A 19,204-nucleotide genomic window follows, 5' to 3' on the forward strand; every position below is an offset into this window, starting at 1 on the left:
TTCTATTAAACAGGAAAGTAGTAAATGTAACTCTTCTATTCAAAAAGGGGAAACAGAAAGCAGAAAACTACAGGATATTTAGCTTAAAATCCTTCCCAAATCCTTCAGAATAATGATACAAGTTATTATTAAAGATGTTTCGGAGAGATACTTTAGAAAAGTTGAAGGTGGACACTGCCTGATTATAATAATTTGTGAAAGGGAAATCCATGTTTAACCAATTTAGTGGAGTTTTTTGAGGAAGTAACATACTGTGGATAAAGAGAAACTTACATTTCCAGAAAGCATTTGATAAAGGTGCCATAAAGGCTAGTGTAAAAAAATAAAATTTTATGGTGTGCGGTAACATATTAGCACGAATAGAAAACTGGCTAGCTAACAGGAGGCACAAATGCATCATCTTCTGACTGGCAAGCAGTAATGAGAAATGCGCCATAGTGCTGATATCTTGACTTGTTACAATTTATGTAAATGAACCAAATGAAGAAATGAAGGTATGGTTGTTAAAGTCACTGACGACGCAAAGATTGATAGGAAATTAAGTTGTGAATAGGTCAGAACTAAGCTACAAGTGGTTGTAGGGAGATGAGGTGAGTGGACAAAATGGTGAAGGGATTATAATGTAAAATTGTCCATTTTATCTGGAAGAATATAGAACAAAAATATCTAATTGGTGAGTCTGCAGAGTCTAATAGGTGCTTCCTTGTGCAGAAATCTCAAAAGGTTACAGCATGTAATTAGGAAAGTTCATATAATTTTATTACTTATCACAATGGAAATAGAATACAAAAGTAACAAGGTTATACCCTAGTTAAACAGGACATTGGTTGAGCATACATCTGGAGTATGACATACAGTATTGGTCTCCTGATCTAAAGGAAAAATGCAATGGAAGCAGTTCAGAGAGAAGGCTGACTAGAATAAAACTGGTACCTTTATTCAAGAAGGGAGAAGGGATAAACCAGGAAACTACAGGCTAGTCATTGTAACTTTAGTGGTGGGGAAACTATTGGAAAAAATGTCTGTGGACAGAACAAATGGGCATTTGGAGAAGCAGGGATTAATCAAGAACATTCTTTTGTTAAGGGGAGGTCATATCTGACCAACATGACTGAATATTTTGAAGAAGTGACCAAGTGTGTGGTGAGAGCAACATATCTGATGTAGCCTACTTGGACTTCAGTGAGGCTTTTGTTAAGGTGCCACAAGGAAGACTGATAGTGAAGAGCCCATGGAATCCAAGGAAATTTAACTAATTAGATCTAGAACTGGCTGAGTGATAGGTGTGCATGTCTACTGATCCCTTAAAGTAGTAGGACAGGGAGATAAAGTGGGGAAAGCGACAAATGAGACACTTGCCTTTATCAGCGGAGGCCAAGAGTTTAAGAGCAGGAAGGTTTTGCTGGAACTGTATAAAAGCATAGTACAGCTACAATAGTGTGCAAATCTGCAATCTATGTTCTAAGAGGAATAGGGCTGCACTGGAGGGAGTACAGAGGATATTTACTATAGTATTGTCTAGGGTGCAGCGTTTTAGTTAAGAAGAGAGATTGGATAAACTGGGGCGGCTTTCCTTGGAGCAGAGGAGACTAAGGGAGACAATTCTGATGTATAAAATAGTGTATGGCATGGATATGATAGACAGGGAGGAAGTTCTCTCCTTGGTGGTGGGATCAATGACCAGGGTAAGGAGCAGGAGAGGAGATGAGAGGAACACCTCATCACCCCGAGGGTGGTGGGAATCTGGAACTTGCTACCTCAGAGTGATAGACGCAAGAACTCCCAAAACATTTCAGTAGCATTCAGATGCTCATTTCCAATGTCAAATCATATAAGACTATGGGCCAAGTATCGGAAGATGGGATTTGAATATTTAGGTGCATATTTTTGGCTGGTACAGACACGATAAGTCACGAAAGGCCTTTCTGTGTGTTGGAAATCTCTATAATTCTATGACAAATATCTGAAATGACAAGGTTGTCTTACGGAGGAAAGGATTGGCTAGACTCAGATCCACTAGAGTTTAAAAGAATAAAAGACAACTTGATTGGAACTTAAAGGTCCTGAGCAGTCTTGACAGAGTTCACACTGGAAAGGAACTTGTAGACACTTCTACAACCTAGGCACCATTCATTTAAAGGTAGGGAGATAAAGGAGAAATGTTTTCTCACAAGTTCCTGAGTCTTTAAAGCAGTTTCTCAAAAGGCAGTGAAAGCAGAGTCCTTGTATCTTTTTAAGACAAAGGTAAATAGGTGCTTGTTAATAAAAGGTGTGAAAGATTACTAGAGCTAAGCAGGAATGTGGTGTAACAAATCAGCCACTAGCTTACTGGATGACACAGCAGACTCGAAGGGTTTACTCCAGTTCCTAACTCAGATACCTATCTTCTTTAATTCAAACTAAAATACAGTACTTAGGAGAGAGAATTTTGTTTTCCTAACTCATTCATGGGAATGAGAGCTTCACTGGCAGGCCCAGCATTTATTGCCTATTCCTAGTTGCCCTCAAGAAGGTGGTGACGAGCTGATTTCATGGTCTGCTGCAGTTCATATGGCATACCCACAATGCCATTTGAAAAGGAGTTGCAGGAATTTGACCCAGTGAATAAGGAGCAATGCATGTCCATGTCAGGATGCTTTATCTGCTGCCCTAAATAGTAGTGGTTGCAGGTTTGGAATGTGCTGACTCAGGAGGAAGCCCATTTGATCTCATGCCAAGTCTACCTGGAAACAAACTCATGCCACCTGCTTGTTATGCAGATAAATATTTGAACTGAAACTTATTTAAAATAAGGAGCATGCTTTAACAATTGAACACTAGGAAGGTGCTGACTGGCCTTACTGCTGTCTGAACTCAGACTCTGGCAGTCAGAATGAAGGATTTGAAGAAGTCCGAAGCAGGTGCTACAATGCTAGGCAAAGGAAAAGGACTACTTTTCAGTCCATCAACAAGTGAAAAGTTGAGGAGGTCAGTGAAGAAACAAGGGTTGTGGAGAGCTGAAACCAAGTCAGAGAGTACCTTGGAAGCAGAGAAGATTGAGTGAAGAGGAATTAATTTTTTTTTAAAAATGAAAAGGTTCTGCAAGATTCACCCTGGATGGTCAGAAGGAAGAGATCTTGCTAATTCCAGGGCAGCTTGTGATTTTCAGCAGGGATATAAACTTGTGTTTAGAATACAGTAGAAATATATAAACAGAATGGTGGATTTTTGGTTGCAAGTTAAAATGGGAAACCTTCTTCAGAAGGTTAACATATCAGTTGTCTACTAACCTAAGTTGATGAGTGTGCTTGTCTCATTCCCAGGATAAGGGCTTTGTTGGCTTGGCCAGCATTTATTACCCATCCCATAAGCTCTGGAGAAGGTGGTAGTGAACTGCCTTTTTGAACTGCTGCAGTGCTTTGAAGGTAGGCACACCTACAATTCTACTACAGAGACAATTGCAGGATTTTGAACAGTGAGTGAAAGAATGCCAATATATTTCCAAGCCAGGATCTTGCTCATGCAAGTCACTGTGCAATCCACCAAGATGGTCACTGGGAAATTCATCTCTCTTTGAAAGTCATCTGTCTCAAGATCGATAACAAAATTTGAAAATTGCCAGTGGTGTTGGATAGAAAAAGAAGGGCCACACTGTATCACAGTGGACTGAACTCACTGGATGTCTAGGTTAATGTCTGACCTGCACCAGATAACCAGGTCAATATGAGAAACACATCATTTGGGAAGAAATGATATGTCACCATTGCAGTCACTTTGATCAAACGATCTTAAAAGTCATATGTCAATAGATCTCAGAATGAAAAATGAAGCAGAAAGACTCAGTACGAATATATCATGACTTTAAAGTAAGGAGGCCTGAACTGGAAAAGATCTTTCGACACTGGATTACATTTTTAAGAACTGGACAAATCAAACATACAGCAGGTAAACTTTCCCTGTTCCATCAGCACATGAGAATACACTACATTTACTTCTTTGCTGTTTCTCAATTGAAGGGAAAATAAAAAGTAGCATCTACAGTATATTTTACTCCAAAGTTAACTGCACAGCTACATTTGCCAGTCTGAACCCCTGTCAAGCTGCATACATATTTCCAGGTCTGGTATTACATTCTTCAATACTAACTTGTCTGCACCAAAAAAAAATGTTCAATTCTTTGGACACGAGTTCTGTATGACTATCCTGAGGAAGTCACAGCTCTGAATTTATGAGAAGGCCATGAGACGTGCCAGAATATTTCCAAACAACACCTTGCATTCCACTGAAGGTGTTCTGTTAATCTAAAAATTCTACCAGTACTATCAGCAAATGAAAATCTATGAGGGGAATTTACTGAAGCAATGAAGGGCTTTTGTTTCTCACCATTACTGCCTCTCTGAATTATTCATTCATTCATGGAAAGTGGAAATCAGCGAGGACATCAGAGAGGCAGAACTTATTTAAAATAATAATCAAAAGTAGTTACACGGTCGCCATTAAAACAGCATTTTGTTTGATTTCGGACTTTCACTGAAGTCAAATGTCATCATGTGCTGTGCTGAGATTCAAACCCATATCCCAGAACACTAACCTAGGGTTGTGGATATTATCATTTCGCCACCATCACTGTCTCCCTAAGTCATATAGGCCAGACTAGGTAAAGGTATCCAGGTCTCCTTTCATGAATGATATAGCAAACCATTTATAGTTTTATAACAATCCATTAATTTTGTGGTCACCATTATTGAAATTAGATTTCCAGGTTTACTTAATATACTGAATTTAAATTTCACATTTATCCCACAGTGCAATTTAAATTCACAACTCTGCACTAAATGAGCAAAATAAGCTCTGCTACTACAACTAGACTCTTTAAATCATTTAATAAAATCAAAACAACTGTGAAACAACACTCATTTGCATTGGATCAGGATGCCTTCCGAAGTCTTGTTTGACACAAGACATGTTTTCTAAATGAAATGAAACTGCATTTTGTTCCAAAAGGTCTAATGACTAAATAGCATTCCTATGCATAGCTAATTCCAATTTTGCAGATTGGTAACAACCAGAAGACATTAGCTTAGCAGTTCTCCATTCCTTTGACAATTGAGAACCTCCAAAACACACCACTGACTGTTGACTGTGGTCTTCAAAAACAGAAGTGCACTAGCACCTAACCAGAGCCAAAATCACACTATAAAGGAGATAATTCTCTTTATGAAAAAATAATCTAAATACTCTCAACTTCCTGAAGAGACACCCTTCGCCAAAGCCAGTCAGAGAGGATTTTTACAAGCCAATTCTGTTCCCCTATACTGGTCCTTGGTGCTTATTGCTTTTCATACATCGTCGAGATGATATGTCTGTAAGGTGGTTTGAGGGCTGTGAGATAGGAGGGAAAGGCAAGTGTTCAGCCATGATCATTCTTACAATTGCGATGTTATGATTGACCAATTCTGTACCCATTAGATTTCAAACTTAACTCAATTTGTCTGCAAGTAATTTTTGACATGTCAAGCCAGGAAATTCTTAGAAGCTCTGTCAATTTTTGTTTTAATATTTTTAATCAACCTGTTTGGACATGTTGTGATACATCTGTGGCAAGAGATGCTTAAATCCCAACTTTCTGGCCCAGAGGTAAGGATTATACCATTGTGTCATAAGAGACAGAGTTGAATGGCAAAGACAAAAGGTGTTGAATAATTCAAACCTAAAATCAACAGATTACATATGTTTTTACTGTGAACACGTGGTACTCATTTGTGACATTTTTAAGTACAAAATGATTTTTTTAAACGATCACTATTAAGTCATTCAAAAACATTATTTATAATCAATTAGTTTTACTAATCTCAATTGCAAACAAGATATAAAAAGGACAGAATAAACTGATCGCATCTACAACTAAGCGATATATCAACAAGAAAGGCAAATTCAACAAACAACACAAAAAAGCAGCAACTTACCGTACAGAGTCTTCAAAATGGGGTGCAGTCATTTTCAATTTCACTTCAGGCTGACAGGATGTAGCAGCTAGAGGTTTTATTCTGGGTGGACTTTCCTCTGTGAAAGACGTTTTGTCCCTTTCTCGAACATCTGTGTTCTTCTGCTGCGGGAGTGAGGAGCTTGGATCATACAGCTCTTTGAATGTTTCGCCTTTCACTGGCTCAGGTGATACAGGTTCTTTCTTTGGTGCTGCTCTTTCCTCATATTTTTTCTCTGCATACTTGTCTTCTTCCCTAAGTTTCTCTTTTGCTGCACTAGATGAAAAGCTAGCCACATTAAATTTGTAAGACCTCTCATCTTCATACCTTTCATGGTCTTTTGTTCCTTTGACTACAATTTTTGTTTTATATTTACTCTCTTCATAGTCAAAATCCCAACGGGACTCTGTTCCATAACCCTTTTCCTTCTCTGCTTGATTGGTCACACTGTACTGATATTTAGGTCTGTAATGATCTAATTCATCAGATATTGCATCCACAACACACTGTCTGTGTCTTTCGGGGGACTCTGTTAAATATGGCATTTTTTCGGCTTCTTTTCTAAAGTACTCACCTTTAGAACTACTATAGTCTACTCCTTTATCACCCCATTCCCTCCCCCTTGCCTTATCTTTCTCCAGTCCTCTTTCTTTTTGGGTATCTTTCTCTCTTCCATCTCCTCTGTCCAACACAAAGGTCCTATTCTCCTCATCCTCGGCATACCTATTTACAAGATAAAAACAATAAGAAATTCAACAAAAAAAATTTTGCATATTTTAAAGTTTGCTTATTAAAAAGATTGATTGCTAATGAAACAGGAATTAGTGTCTGTTAAAGAACAAGATGTTCCTAAATCAAGATTAATCATCACTTCTCTCAAGCTTTCAGTCTACAAGAAAAATGCAGGCAAGTTAAAAAAAATTCCTTTTCAAAATATAATTTAATGTTACTTGTAGGAATTCTTTGACTCATCTGGTCTAATTTCTATGCTTTATGATTTACTGGCAACTCCAATTTCTCAAATCAGGTCAAAACCAAAATGATCAAAAGTATCAAGATGAATTTTCATCACAGATATCAGAACTTAGCAAATCAAGTTTAGAATTAATTCAGTAATAGCAAAAAAAAAGCAGAACAAATAGAGGGTCTTTGCCATTGCACAACAATTTAACCAGTCCCACCTCTATCTGCAATGTTCTCTCTCTCTCCAGATTTTTGTCCAAATCCTGCTTTGAAAATCATGAACAAAATGTGCCTCCACCAACTTCTCAGGCAGTGCATTCTGGATCCTACCAATTTGCAGCATAAAATATGTTTTCCCTTATGTTATCATTCAATATTTTTTCCTTCTTCTTAAATTATTCAAAATGGCACCAGATCATCTTGACAAATGAAAGCTTTTTGCTGTATTTTATTGCATTCTTACAGTAAAATGTGTGAATAAAAACCATTCATTCATTATAATCATCTTGAATCTGCGACCACTACTTCACAAACCATCCTACAGCATGTACAGTTTCTCTTATGTGCTGTCTAGGCCTTGCCTGATTTTGACCATCGTTCCAAAAATTCCTCTACACATTCTCCATTAAGGAGGACAAACTCTGCTTTGGCAATTTTTCCATATTACTGAAATCCTTCATTTTGGAACCATTCCTCTAAGTCTTTTCTGCACCTGCTGAAAAGTCTTTACATCATTTCTTATGTGTGGTGCCTAGAATTGGAGACAATGGCCCAGATATTCCAATGGCCAGATAGTTGCTGTATCAATGCCAGCTGGATTACGCACTCGGACTCTGCAGAATCCCAGACATTGCAGACTCTGTGGGAGCTGCATAGGAAATTGAAGATTGCAATGGGTAAATTCTACATTTGGAACTCTCCAAAATGATTCATCGAAATCAGAGAACTTGGAAGGTTCCCCTTCAATTAAGCTTATAGTTATCCCAGAAAAGTTTAAGATTTAAAAACCTAGACTAACTCAGGGGTAAGTATTAATCTGGCACATCAACTCACCAGTTGTTTCCCTTGACCCCTTGAACATATTGATAAAATGGGGGAAAGATGGGTTTTTAACAACATCATAATAATGGTGATAACAAAATGGAACTGACAACAGCTAAACTTGAATTAAAATTTGATTATTATCAGCTACTCAGCAATGTTATTACATACCTGTAGAACAAATGGGTTTGAACCTGGGCCTCCTAGTATAGGGGTAGGGACTCTACCTCTGTGCTACAAGAGACCCCTTATTTACGTTATAACTAAATTAAATGAAAATTCTACCAACTATCACAGTGGGATACGAATTCAGATCATTAGCCTGCATCTCCAAATTAATACTGCAGTAACATAACCAATACATCACTATCTGCCCCATTCAGGTAACTTGCTGGTTTCAGAATTGTGGGGGAATGGATTATCTCTTGTTTAAGATGGTCAATGCCTAGCTAGCACTTTCATGGTATGAATAATTCTGGTCTCTTTTTGATCCAAGCCTGAATATTATCCAGGCCATGCCGCACGAGAGTATGGATTGTTTCATGCATAAGTTACCAATTTTGTTTTGATTTTGGGCAATAAAAGTGAAAGAAGCTACAACAAGCACTAGGAATTTGGTCCAGTGCATGTAAAATAGATTAGTCATAGCATAATTCGTACATGAAGGCAATAAAAATTTATAACAGAGACTGGAGAGATGAAGGTTGTTTTAATTCATTGATTTAAAAGGACATGTGTGTTGATTTATGACCTTCTCATTTTTTCTACGAAAGGATAAAGTTTTCAATACTTTAACATTACCATAAAGTTTTATAATAAAGCATCCACCTCACTCTCTTATTTGATAACCAGTGCTTGGGTTTAGTTTCAGTGCTATTTTCAACTAGCAGAGGACACTGGAGAATATTTTTTAAAAACTAATTAGGATGAGGTACATGGCAAATTTGTAAAAAATCTTATTTTCTGGGCCAATTCTCTCTCGCAAGATCAGGAGAGATGCCAACACTCACTGTGTCTCACCATCTAGAAACCAATTGGGCAAAGTATTGATACACTGAGATAACACGGTGTGAGGCTGGATGAACACAGCACGCCAAGCAGCATCAGAGGAGCAGGAAAGCTTGATGTTTCGGGTCAGGACCCTTCTTCAGAAATGGGGGAGGGGAAGGGGATGCTGAAATAAATAGGGAGACAGGGGGAGGTGGATAGAAGATGGATGAGACGACAGGGTGAGAGGAGACAGACAGGTCAAAGAGGTGGGATTAAGAGCCAGTGAAGGTGAGTGTAGTGGGGGGGGGGGGGGGGGGGGGTGGAAATAGGTTGGTCCTATTGATACCTGCAGCCCAAGGGTATCCATGTGGACTTCACAGGCTTCTAAATCTCCCTTCTCCCGACCACATGCCAAGACCAGCCCAGCTAGTCCCCACCTCAAGCCCCACCCCCATCCCCTAGCTACTAACCCCATCCCGCCACACCTGACCTGTCTGTCCTCCCTGGACCGACCGATCCCACCCCCAACTTCCCACCTACATTCACCTGCACTGGCTCTAACCCCGGCTCTTTGACCTGTTTGTCGCCTCTCACCCTATCTTCTCCCCGCCTCTCTACTTATTTCAGAATTCCCTTCCCCTCCCCGATTTCTGAAGAAGGGTCCCGACCCGAAATGTCAAGCTTTCCTGCTCATCTGATGCTGCTTGGCCTGCTGTGTTCATCCAGCCTCACACCGTGTTATCTCATATTCTCCAGCATCGGCAGTTCCTGCTATCTCTGTACCAATACACTAACGCGCTTTCCCCAGGCATGACCAAGCAAGGTGCATACTGTCTTTCTCTATAGTACAGTCACGAAAGATGCCCCACTCCATGACCGTTCCATAAAAACTCATCTTATCCTCACATACTTGGAAGTGGGGAATAAAGCAGAGCACCATGCTGATCCTGAAAAACACCTGTGGAAACATAAGCAAGGTATGTTTACTGCATGGGCAGTACTTTGGAACACGGGCAAGGCCTTTGCTGGACAGCTGAAGGCAAAGCAAGTCCAACAAGTTTAACATAGCTGGAAGGACTTGCGGAGTGAGTTGGGGAAGTGTGTGTGGAATTTTTTTGGGGGGGATGCAGATCTGGGAAACGGGATGAAACTTTTAGACAGTTGGTTTCTTCAAATAATTTTTTGAACACACATTCTAAAAGTACACTTCAGAATTTAAATGATTGTTAAGAACAAAAATTGTCTTCAGAAGACAATAGTGGAAACCATTTACCTTTTTAGGTACTTGGCTTTAAGGAGCTCTTGGTCCACAGTATCACCAGAAAAGGCAGACAGTTTCAGTCGAACATCTTCCTTTGGAACACTGTGTTGAACTGAAACAACTTTTGTAGGGCTCTGTCGTATTGGACTACACTGAGAAGGACTGTACTGGGATGCACTATGCCCAGAGGAGCTATGCTGTTCAGGAGTGTGCTGCAAACTGGAGGATGGCGGACTCATTTGTGATGAGCTCAGCCTAGGTGGCACAGCTTGCAACAAATTATGACGGGAAGGAACAGAACGTGTTGGACTGAGACCTGTTGGGCTGGGAAGTGAAGACAGGCTATGATGAGACCTTGGACTATTGTCATTGTATGTTGAAAGTCCTGCCCAACTCTCGCTTCGAACTGGAGGAGTTTTACGAAATTCACTATGCACCTTAGAGGAATCAGATTCATATTTTACATCCATCACAGATTTTTCTGTTTGCTTGATCTTTCCTGATTCATCTTGAGAAACTGTCCCTTCTGCTTTCTTTCCACGTTTGTCCAGGGACCTGGGTCTTTTAGAAGCCACCGGGGATCTGCTGTGGCGTGATGATGAACGAGAAGACGATGAGCCACGTGACCTAGCAGAGGACGATCGGTGTGATTGTCGAGATCGACTTCTGGATCGTTGGGATATGGATCTACGTTTTGGTGTTCTTGACCTTGAACGGCCTCGTCGTGGACTACGAGACTGCCTTCGATTCTGCCAGTTTAGTCTATAACCACCTCGATAATATCGTGGCCCTCCTTGATAATACCCTCTCCCTCTTCCACGATAGCCATAAGGGCGTCTCATTCCTCTATTACCACGATAATCCCGATAATCTCTTGAATAGTTACGATCTCTACTGCGAGATCGTGAATAGGATCTGGAACGAGATCTAGAACTGAGAGAATCCACAAAAGAAGTGTCACAACAAACATCACTATTTATTTCATAAGTAATTCAGATCACAAAAAGCAATGTGAATTATAATACAGTAAGTTTTCCATTGCATTATACATTGGTCAATTTAAAGATATTCAAGCTCCTAAGCGTATAAAATTCTTTTCCCCCCTTTTAACTCTCAAGCTACAACAAGTTAAAAGATCACAGAAACAGTGTCAAAGAAATTTGATTAAAATCAACTAAACAATTTTAAACATTCAAGTAAACATTCCTCTAATGCATTCCTCAATATCAACTGGAATATTCTGGAGACCATTTCTTTTTAATATGCTGAAAAATCAATGCAAATAAATTGTGAAACATATTCAAAAACAAATGTGTATTTAAAAAAAATACACCAAGGCTTTCTGACTAGGCCTTCCAGACTACATACAATTTTCCCTATTAGGTTAGCTGCCATTCATCTCGCTGCTGTTTCTGGATCTTGCTGTGTACAAAAGGGATGCCATATTTGCCTACATAAGTCACTGCACTTCAAAAACAGGAGGTTCATTGCAAGAGAAGTGCTTTGAGATGTTTGACAGACATATTAAGTTGCTATATAAATGCAAGTTTTTTTTGTCTTTATGATGGAGTTTACTCAACCCACTCAGTCTTCAAAATCCAACTTCTGAAAGAAAAACAAAATGAGAAGAAAGGCAGGTGACTAAGACCTATGTAACTGGATTTGTTACAGAAATTGAAACAAGTTTTAATCCTGAGCAATTATACTCTATATGCTCCTCAAAATATTTCTGTACTCTTTCAAAGAAACACAAACCCAATAATACAAGTGTCACCTGGAGGGTTTTTTATTCCATCAAATGCAGCCTTTTGTTTGATTGTTATTGTTCTTACCCTTTCGTGCAACTAGTGAGTACAATGCCTTCAAAATGATGATTAAAATGAAGATCAAATACTATTACGTTTTTCAAAATATTTAACTATTTTTATATTGAATTTTTTCTGAACCTTTAAAAATTGCAGCATTACTTATTGTTTGGGCCTGGAAATGAGACACTGCAAGTAGGATTGCATAACCTTTGAAGTTACACCAAAGAATTAATTTGTAAAAGGCGCTTGCTTCTTCCATCTCGGAACCAGAGAATAAATTTAGTCAGTAATGAGGGTTTGCATAATACTTCAAGTTACAAAACTACCCCAGGAAAAAAAGTTAGTCACAATTAGTTCCAAAGTTTAGGAGCAAATGTAAAAAGTAACATGAGGAACATTACAGTAAAACCATTCACACAGTTAACAAAAGCTCTCTCTCCACGGACACCAAATTCAAGAAAATACACCTGTATTACAGAAAAAAATTGAAACTGTAAAAACTGCAATGTAAAGAAATAATGTGTGTCAATAACTTGAATATGAAGCACGATGAGGCTTTCACTTTTGGGCTCTGGATTTGTATCAATGCTCTTCAACTGAAACTGCAATTTACAGTAAATCAGACTCAACCCAAGTCTTTGCTGATTGAATTCCAAGGTAAAACTAACCAGTAATTAATGAATTCACTTGCAACTGCAATGAAATTTGGTATAATCATAGATTTTTAAAGATTGGATAGTTGTTAATATTTTGCAAATATTCGGTGCTTGAAATAAAAATGTTCTGTTTAGTATAAATTGCTGACTTTTCCTACCACGTTAACATTTCAATATTTCAAATAATTCTGCACTCTGGTTTTAAAAGTAATTGTTAATTTACTTCCATTGTTTTTGAGAGCACACAAAAACTTTGCAGTAGATTATACAGGATGGAGAATAGGCATGAAATTTTGAAATCAGACCTGCTTGTACTTTGTCTGATTTGAAAGCTGGATTCTGAGCCTTGAACGTGCAAAGTCATTCCATTCCTAGTATCCACACCCTCACTCTGTGAAAGCACTTTAAGAAAATTTCACAAATCTTTGTGCCCTACAGTTCTGCTTATTCTTACACACATAATCCAAGTTTGCAATAAAATATTAATTGATACCAACATGAAAGTCCATCAAAAACACATTAAAAATTATGGGTCTTGCTTCAAAATGTAACCAGCATCCAAAACGATTACCTATATCGTTTCTTCCTGGAACGTGATCTAGAATGAGACCTTGATCTGGAGCTGGATCGAGAACGAGATCTTGATCTCGATGAATGAGATTGGGAGTTAGATCGAACCATTCTGATGTTCAAATTTTACTTTAGAAAAGAAAATGCAGAACCTGAAAAAGAGAAAAGTCTGATGTTTTATAGCTTACCTTTAAAAAAGAGCTTTTAATATCGAAGGGCTACGCTTAAAATAATGTTATTAGCGTACACTTCACATTCATACTTAATCACACTTTTCAGATAAACATTTTCAAAGCAGTAAACTATGTCATCACTGCTGATGCGTACCTCATATTTTGTTTCTTCGCCCAATTTTTTTTTGTTTCATTTGACAAAAGGAAGGTGAATTTGTCATCAGCTGGAAGGCAGAGATGCCAGGCATTAATGTCTTTCATATTCCATGTGTGTAACTATTTGGCTAAAATGACAATGCGGTTGCCACTTCCCTATTTAAACCAATGGGGCAGGGGGATGGGAACCAAATGAGGTGGTCAGTGGCCAGTAAAGGAGGCAGTAAAGCCTGTAAGGAACTAGATACTGAAGTCTGTGACTAAGCAGACAAGTAGGCAGAGAGCAGATGATGAACACAAAGGGACAGGTGGTCTGAGGTGCATTTGTTTTAATACAAGAAGTGTAATCGGTAAGGCAGATGAAGTTAGGGCTTGGATTAGTACCTGGGAGTATGATGTTATTGCTAACACAGACTTGGATGAGGGAAGGGCAAGATTGGCAACTAAATATCCCAGGATATAGATGCTTCAGGCAGAATAGAGAGGGAGGCGAAAGGGGTGGAGGAGATGCATTAATGGTCAAAGGGGACATCACAGCTGTGCGTAAGGAGGGCACTATGGGAGACTCGAGGAGTGAGGCAACATGGGCAGAGTTCAGAAATAGGAAGGGTGTGGTAACAATGTTGGGGCTGTACTACAGGCCTCCCAGCAGCAAGCGTGAGATGGAGGTATAAATACGTAGACAGATTATGAACAGACGTAGGAGGAACGGGGTGGTGGTGATGGGAGATTTTAAGTTTCCCAACATTGACTGGGGTTCACTTAGGGTTAGGGGTTTAGATGGCACAGAATTTGTAAGGAGCATCCAGGAGGGTTTTCTAGAGCAGTACGTAAATAGTCCAACTCAGCGAGGGGCCATACTGGACCGGGTGTTGGGGAATGAGCTTGGCCAGGTGGTTGAAGGTTCAGTAGACGATTACTTTGGGAATAGCGATCACAATTCCACAAGTTTTAGAATACTCACGGGCAAAGACGAGATTGGTCCTAAAGGAAGACTGCTGAACTGGCGGAAGTCCAACTATAGCAAAATTCGGCAGGAGCTGGGAATGGGGATTGGGAGGAGTTGTTGAGAGTAAACCCACATTTGATATGTGGGAGGCTTTTAAAAAGAGAGGTGGATCAGTGGGCAGGACAGACATGTCCCCGTGAAAACAAGGGATAGAAAATGCAAGATTAGGGAACCATGGATGACAAGTGAAGTTGTGGGACGAGCAGAGAGGAAAAAGAAAGCATACCTAAAGGCCTAGGCAACTGAAAACAGACAAAGCTTTGGAAAATAATTGGGAAAGTAGAACCAATCTGAAACGAAGAATTAAGAGGGCTAAAAGGAGTCATGAAATATCTTTAGCTAACAGGTTAAAGGAAATCCCAATGCCTTTTATTCATACATAAGGGGCAAGAGGGTAACTAGAGAAAGGGTTGGCCCACTCAAGGACAAAGGAGGGAAGTTATGCGAGCAGTCAGAGAAAATGAGCGAGATTCTTAATGAGTACTTTGTGTCGGTACTTACTGAGGAGAGGGACATGATGGATGTTGGGGTTAGGGATAGATGTTTGATTACTCTAGGTCAAGTCAGCATGGGGGGGGTGGTGGTGGAAGTGTTGGGTATTATAAAAAGGCATTAGGGTGGACAAGTCCTCAAGTCTGTATGGGATCTATCCCAAGTTCTGAGGGACGTGAGAAAGGAAAAAGCTGGGGGTTTAACAGATATCTTTGCAGCATCCTTGAGCACGGGTGATGTCCCAGAGGACTAGAGAATTGCTAATGTTGTCCCCTTGTTTAAGAAGAGTAGCAAGGATAATCCAAGTAATTATAGACCGGTGAGCCTGACGTCAGGGGTGGGACAGCCGCTGGAGATGATACTGAGGGATAGGATCTATTTACTTTTGGAAGAAAATAGACTTATTAGTGATAGACAGCATGATTTTGTGCAGGGATGATCATGTCTTACCAACTTGATAGAATTCTTTGAGGAAGTGACAAAGTAGAGAGATTTAGGAAGGGCTGTGGATGTCATATACATGGACTTCAGTAAGGCGTGTGATAAGGTTCCCCATGGTAGGCTGATGGAGAAAGTGAAGTCGCATGGGATCCAGGGTGTACTAGCTTGACGGACAGAGAACTGGTTGGGCAACAAGAGACAGAGTTGTAATGGAAGGGAATTTCTCAAAATGGAGAGCACTGACCAGTTGTGTTCCACAGAGATCCGTGTAGAGACCACTGTTGTTTGTGATATACATAAATGATCTAGTGGAAGGTATAGATAGTGTCATCTGCAAACTTGCTAATCAGACTAAGATTGGAGGAGTAGCAGACAGTGAAGCGGGCAGTCGGAGAATGCAGCAGAATATCGATAGATTGGAGAGTTGGGTGGAGAAATGACAGATGGCGTTCAACCCAGGCAAATGTGAAGTGATGCATTTTGGAAGATGCAATTTAAGAGTGAACTCTACGGTAAATGGAAAAGCCCTGGGGAAAACTGATGCATAGAGATCTGGGTGTTCAGGTCTGTTGCAGCCAGAAGGTGGCAACGCAGGTCGACAGAGTGGTCAAGAAGGCATATGGCATGCTTTCATTCATTGGACACGGTAGTGAGTACATGAATTAGCAGGTCATGTTACAGCTGTATAGGACTTAGGTTCAACCACATTTGGAGTACTGTGTACAGTTCTAGTTGCCACATTACAAAAACAATGTGGATACTTTGGAGAGGGGGCAGAGGAGGACCACCAGGATGTTGCCTGGTATGGAGGGCGCTAGCGATGAAGAGAGGTTGAGTAGATTAGGATTATTTACATTAGAAAGACAGAGATTAAGGGGGGACCGGATTGAGGTCTACAAAATCATGACGGGTATAGACAGGGTGGATAGCAAGAAGCTTTCTCCCCCAAAGTGGGGGACTCAGTTACTACAGGACACGATTTCAAGGTGAGAGGGAAAAAGTTTAAGGGAGATATGCATGGCAAGTTCTTTACAGAGGGTGGTGGGTGCCTGGAACACATTGCCAGCAGAAGTGATAGAGACGGGCACGATAGCGTAATTTAAGATGTATCTAGACAGATACGTGAATGGGCAAGGAGTACAGGGATACAATCCTTGGAAAATAGGCAACAGGTTTAGATAGAGGATCTGGATCGGCTCAGGTTTGGAGGGCCGAAGGGTCTGTTCCTGTGCTGCAATTTTCTTTGTTCTTTATTCTCTAGTGAAGTCCACTGAATATTTAAGTTTTCACTCATCTATATTTTAGCAAAACAAGCAACACCTCACTATGATCAAAAGGAAGGACTGCACAGTTACTGGTGGCTTTTGACAGTGATTAATAGATATCAATAATCGGAAACTTAAATGCGAACAAGCCTGGCTTAGATGGTTGAAATATTTTCCTCCATCCAGTGACTTTTTCGAAGGCAAGAATCTCACTGAGGAAGGTACTGCCAGTATCATATTAAAAAAAATCTTGTTCAAAGTGGTTAACTCTCGCTAGCTGATGCAGTTTCGGACCATTCTGAGGAACTAGGAAGTACATTTGAGAAAAGTTACATCTCTGAAAAAGGTGGTGGGGGGGGGCTCCAACCACATGTCCCCAGTTTCTATATTTGTTACAATGCTAGGAGCAGGAATTTGAGAACAGTTATAGTGGAAATATCATTCCTGAAACTCTTGAGTAAAGCCACTGTTAGGAGATTCTTATACTACAACACCATAAATAGAGGCCAGGCAAGAATAATACACATTAATGGTCTCCAGTAGCCACAAATGATTAAAATATTTTAATGACTCAGCTGTTAAGATAGGACACTGTTTAAGCTTGTCTATTGCTTTAACACTAGATACCGCCAAAAGATCCCAGAATTTAATTGCTGCTTGATCAAGCAACATTGCAGATTAGACAAGCTGACCAGCATCAGGTTGCAACTCTAAAGCACCCACCATTTTCAATCAATATTACTTTGGATCATTAAATTACAACAGCTGGAGTACGATGCGTGGGTATGCTGTCTCCGTGACTAGATTCTTCAGTAGATCAAATTTCCTGGATACAATTTACAGAAAAAACAAACACCTGGAGGCAATAGCATGGCAACTAATTTCAAAGTCAATTGGCTTGGTTTAATTTTTTTTAATTTAACCTATCTTTTTAATCAACCTGTTCAGAGATGTTATTACATATCTCTGGAGCGTGTGGGACTTGAATCTGGGCCTCTCTGTCCAGGAGTAGGAACACTACCACTGCACTACAAGAGGGCTCCTTGGTTTAAAATTTAAACAAAGCATAGCAATCAACTGTTAAACAGCTTGAGTAGGTGCATTCTCCCTGGCAAGACCTTGACCAAAGTCCACTTGCCAACCAATCAGCACTCTCCACCCATTCAGTATAAATGTCTGTTTCCACCTTGAATTGTTACTCCCGCAAATTGCGCAGATAACTGCAACATACAAAGCTTTTTTTTTTAAAAAGCACTTTTTTTAAGGCAATACATCAGTTTGGTACAACGAATATTTATTTGCTGGTACTTGTTTCAGTTATACATCAGGCTAAACTTACAAATACGCTATTATGCATACGTTTAAGCTGTTCCGGTATAGCTACAATACTGGTATCCACCTGAAAAATGTAGATTACTTAAGAGGTTCTGTGGAACAATTACGGGGGAATCCCAACTAGCTAATTACTGTCCATCATCAGTAAAGTAATGAAAAGGGTCAGAGCTAGCAGTAACTTAAGTTTGATAAAACGAGAGTCAGAATCAGGGGAAAATTCTGCTGGTTTGAAGTTAAGCTAGAAAAAAAATGACTGAATGTCATTGTTAAAGATGAAACTTGGTCAACTCAGTCGCCTACAACCATCTTCAGCTGCTTCACATTATACCTTCCCTCTATTATGAGCCAAGAAGTGGAACTGTTCACCGATGATTCATCATCATCCATGACTCCTCAGATACTGAAATGAGTCCATGTCTAAATGCAGCAACACCTGGATAATATCCAAGTTTGGGCTGACTAATGCAAGTAACATTCATACCACATAAGTGGTCATCGCCCCTTGAAATTCAATGATATTACCATTGCTGAATTTCTCCACCTGCAAAATCTTGAGGTTATTAACAAGAAACTGAACTGGACTAGCCGTATAATGTAGTTATAACAGCAAAGCAAAAGCTAGGGCTTCTGCAGCAAGCAACACCTCCAGTCTCATCAAAGCCTGTTCATCGTCTGCAAGGCACAAATCAGGAGTGCAATGGAATACTCCCCACTAGTGTGAACGAACACAACTCCAACAACACCAAGGAGGCTTGACGCCACCCAGGACAAAAAGGGCCCACATGGCTGACCACATCCAAAAAAAAATTAATTTCGCCCAACTGTCAGAAGAGCTCACATTCTGCAATATGCACTGTGAAAATTCACCAATCCTTCTTAGGTAAGAACTTCCAAACACATGACCAGCACTATCTAGAAGAACAAGGGCAATAGATACAGGGGGCCACCACCTCCTGAAGGTTTCAGTCCAAGCCACTCACCAACCTGAGTTGGAAACATATTGCCATTCTCTCAGCGTCACTGGGTTAAAATACTCTAATTCCCTCCTTCAAAAGCATCCTGAGTTACCTACAACAAATGG

The 19,204-nt window shown here is 39.9% G+C and overlaps 1 protein-coding gene across 6 annotated transcripts in view; it reads right to left on the bottom strand.

The window, feature by feature from the left end:
* Positions 1 to 19,204, bottom strand: part of LOC125452474 (bcl-2-associated transcription factor 1-like) — a 72,438-nt gene that overhangs the window by 41,481 nt on the left and 11,753 nt on the right. For all 6 annotated transcript variants that reach the window (XM_048530938.1, XM_048530935.1, XM_048530937.1 and 3 more), the window contains 3 exons: positions 13,254 to 13,404; positions 10,231 to 11,151; positions 5,946 to 6,686 (listed from right to left, as the gene is read on the bottom strand). In XM_048530938.1, coding sequence (XP_048386895.1) covers positions 5,946 to 6,686; positions 10,231 to 11,151; positions 13,254 to 13,363 — 1,772 coding nt within the window. In that variant the 5' untranslated portion in view covers positions 13,364 to 13,404. The remainder of the gene's footprint in view (positions 1 to 5,945; positions 6,687 to 10,230; positions 11,152 to 13,253; positions 13,405 to 19,204) is intronic.

Source organism: Stegostoma tigrinum, chromosome 4, assembly GCF_030684315.1.
Source record: "Stegostoma tigrinum isolate sSteTig4 chromosome 4, sSteTig4.hap1, whole genome shotgun sequence".
NCBI classification, from domain to species: Eukaryota; Metazoa; Chordata; class Chondrichthyes; order Orectolobiformes; family Stegostomatidae; genus Stegostoma; species Stegostoma tigrinum.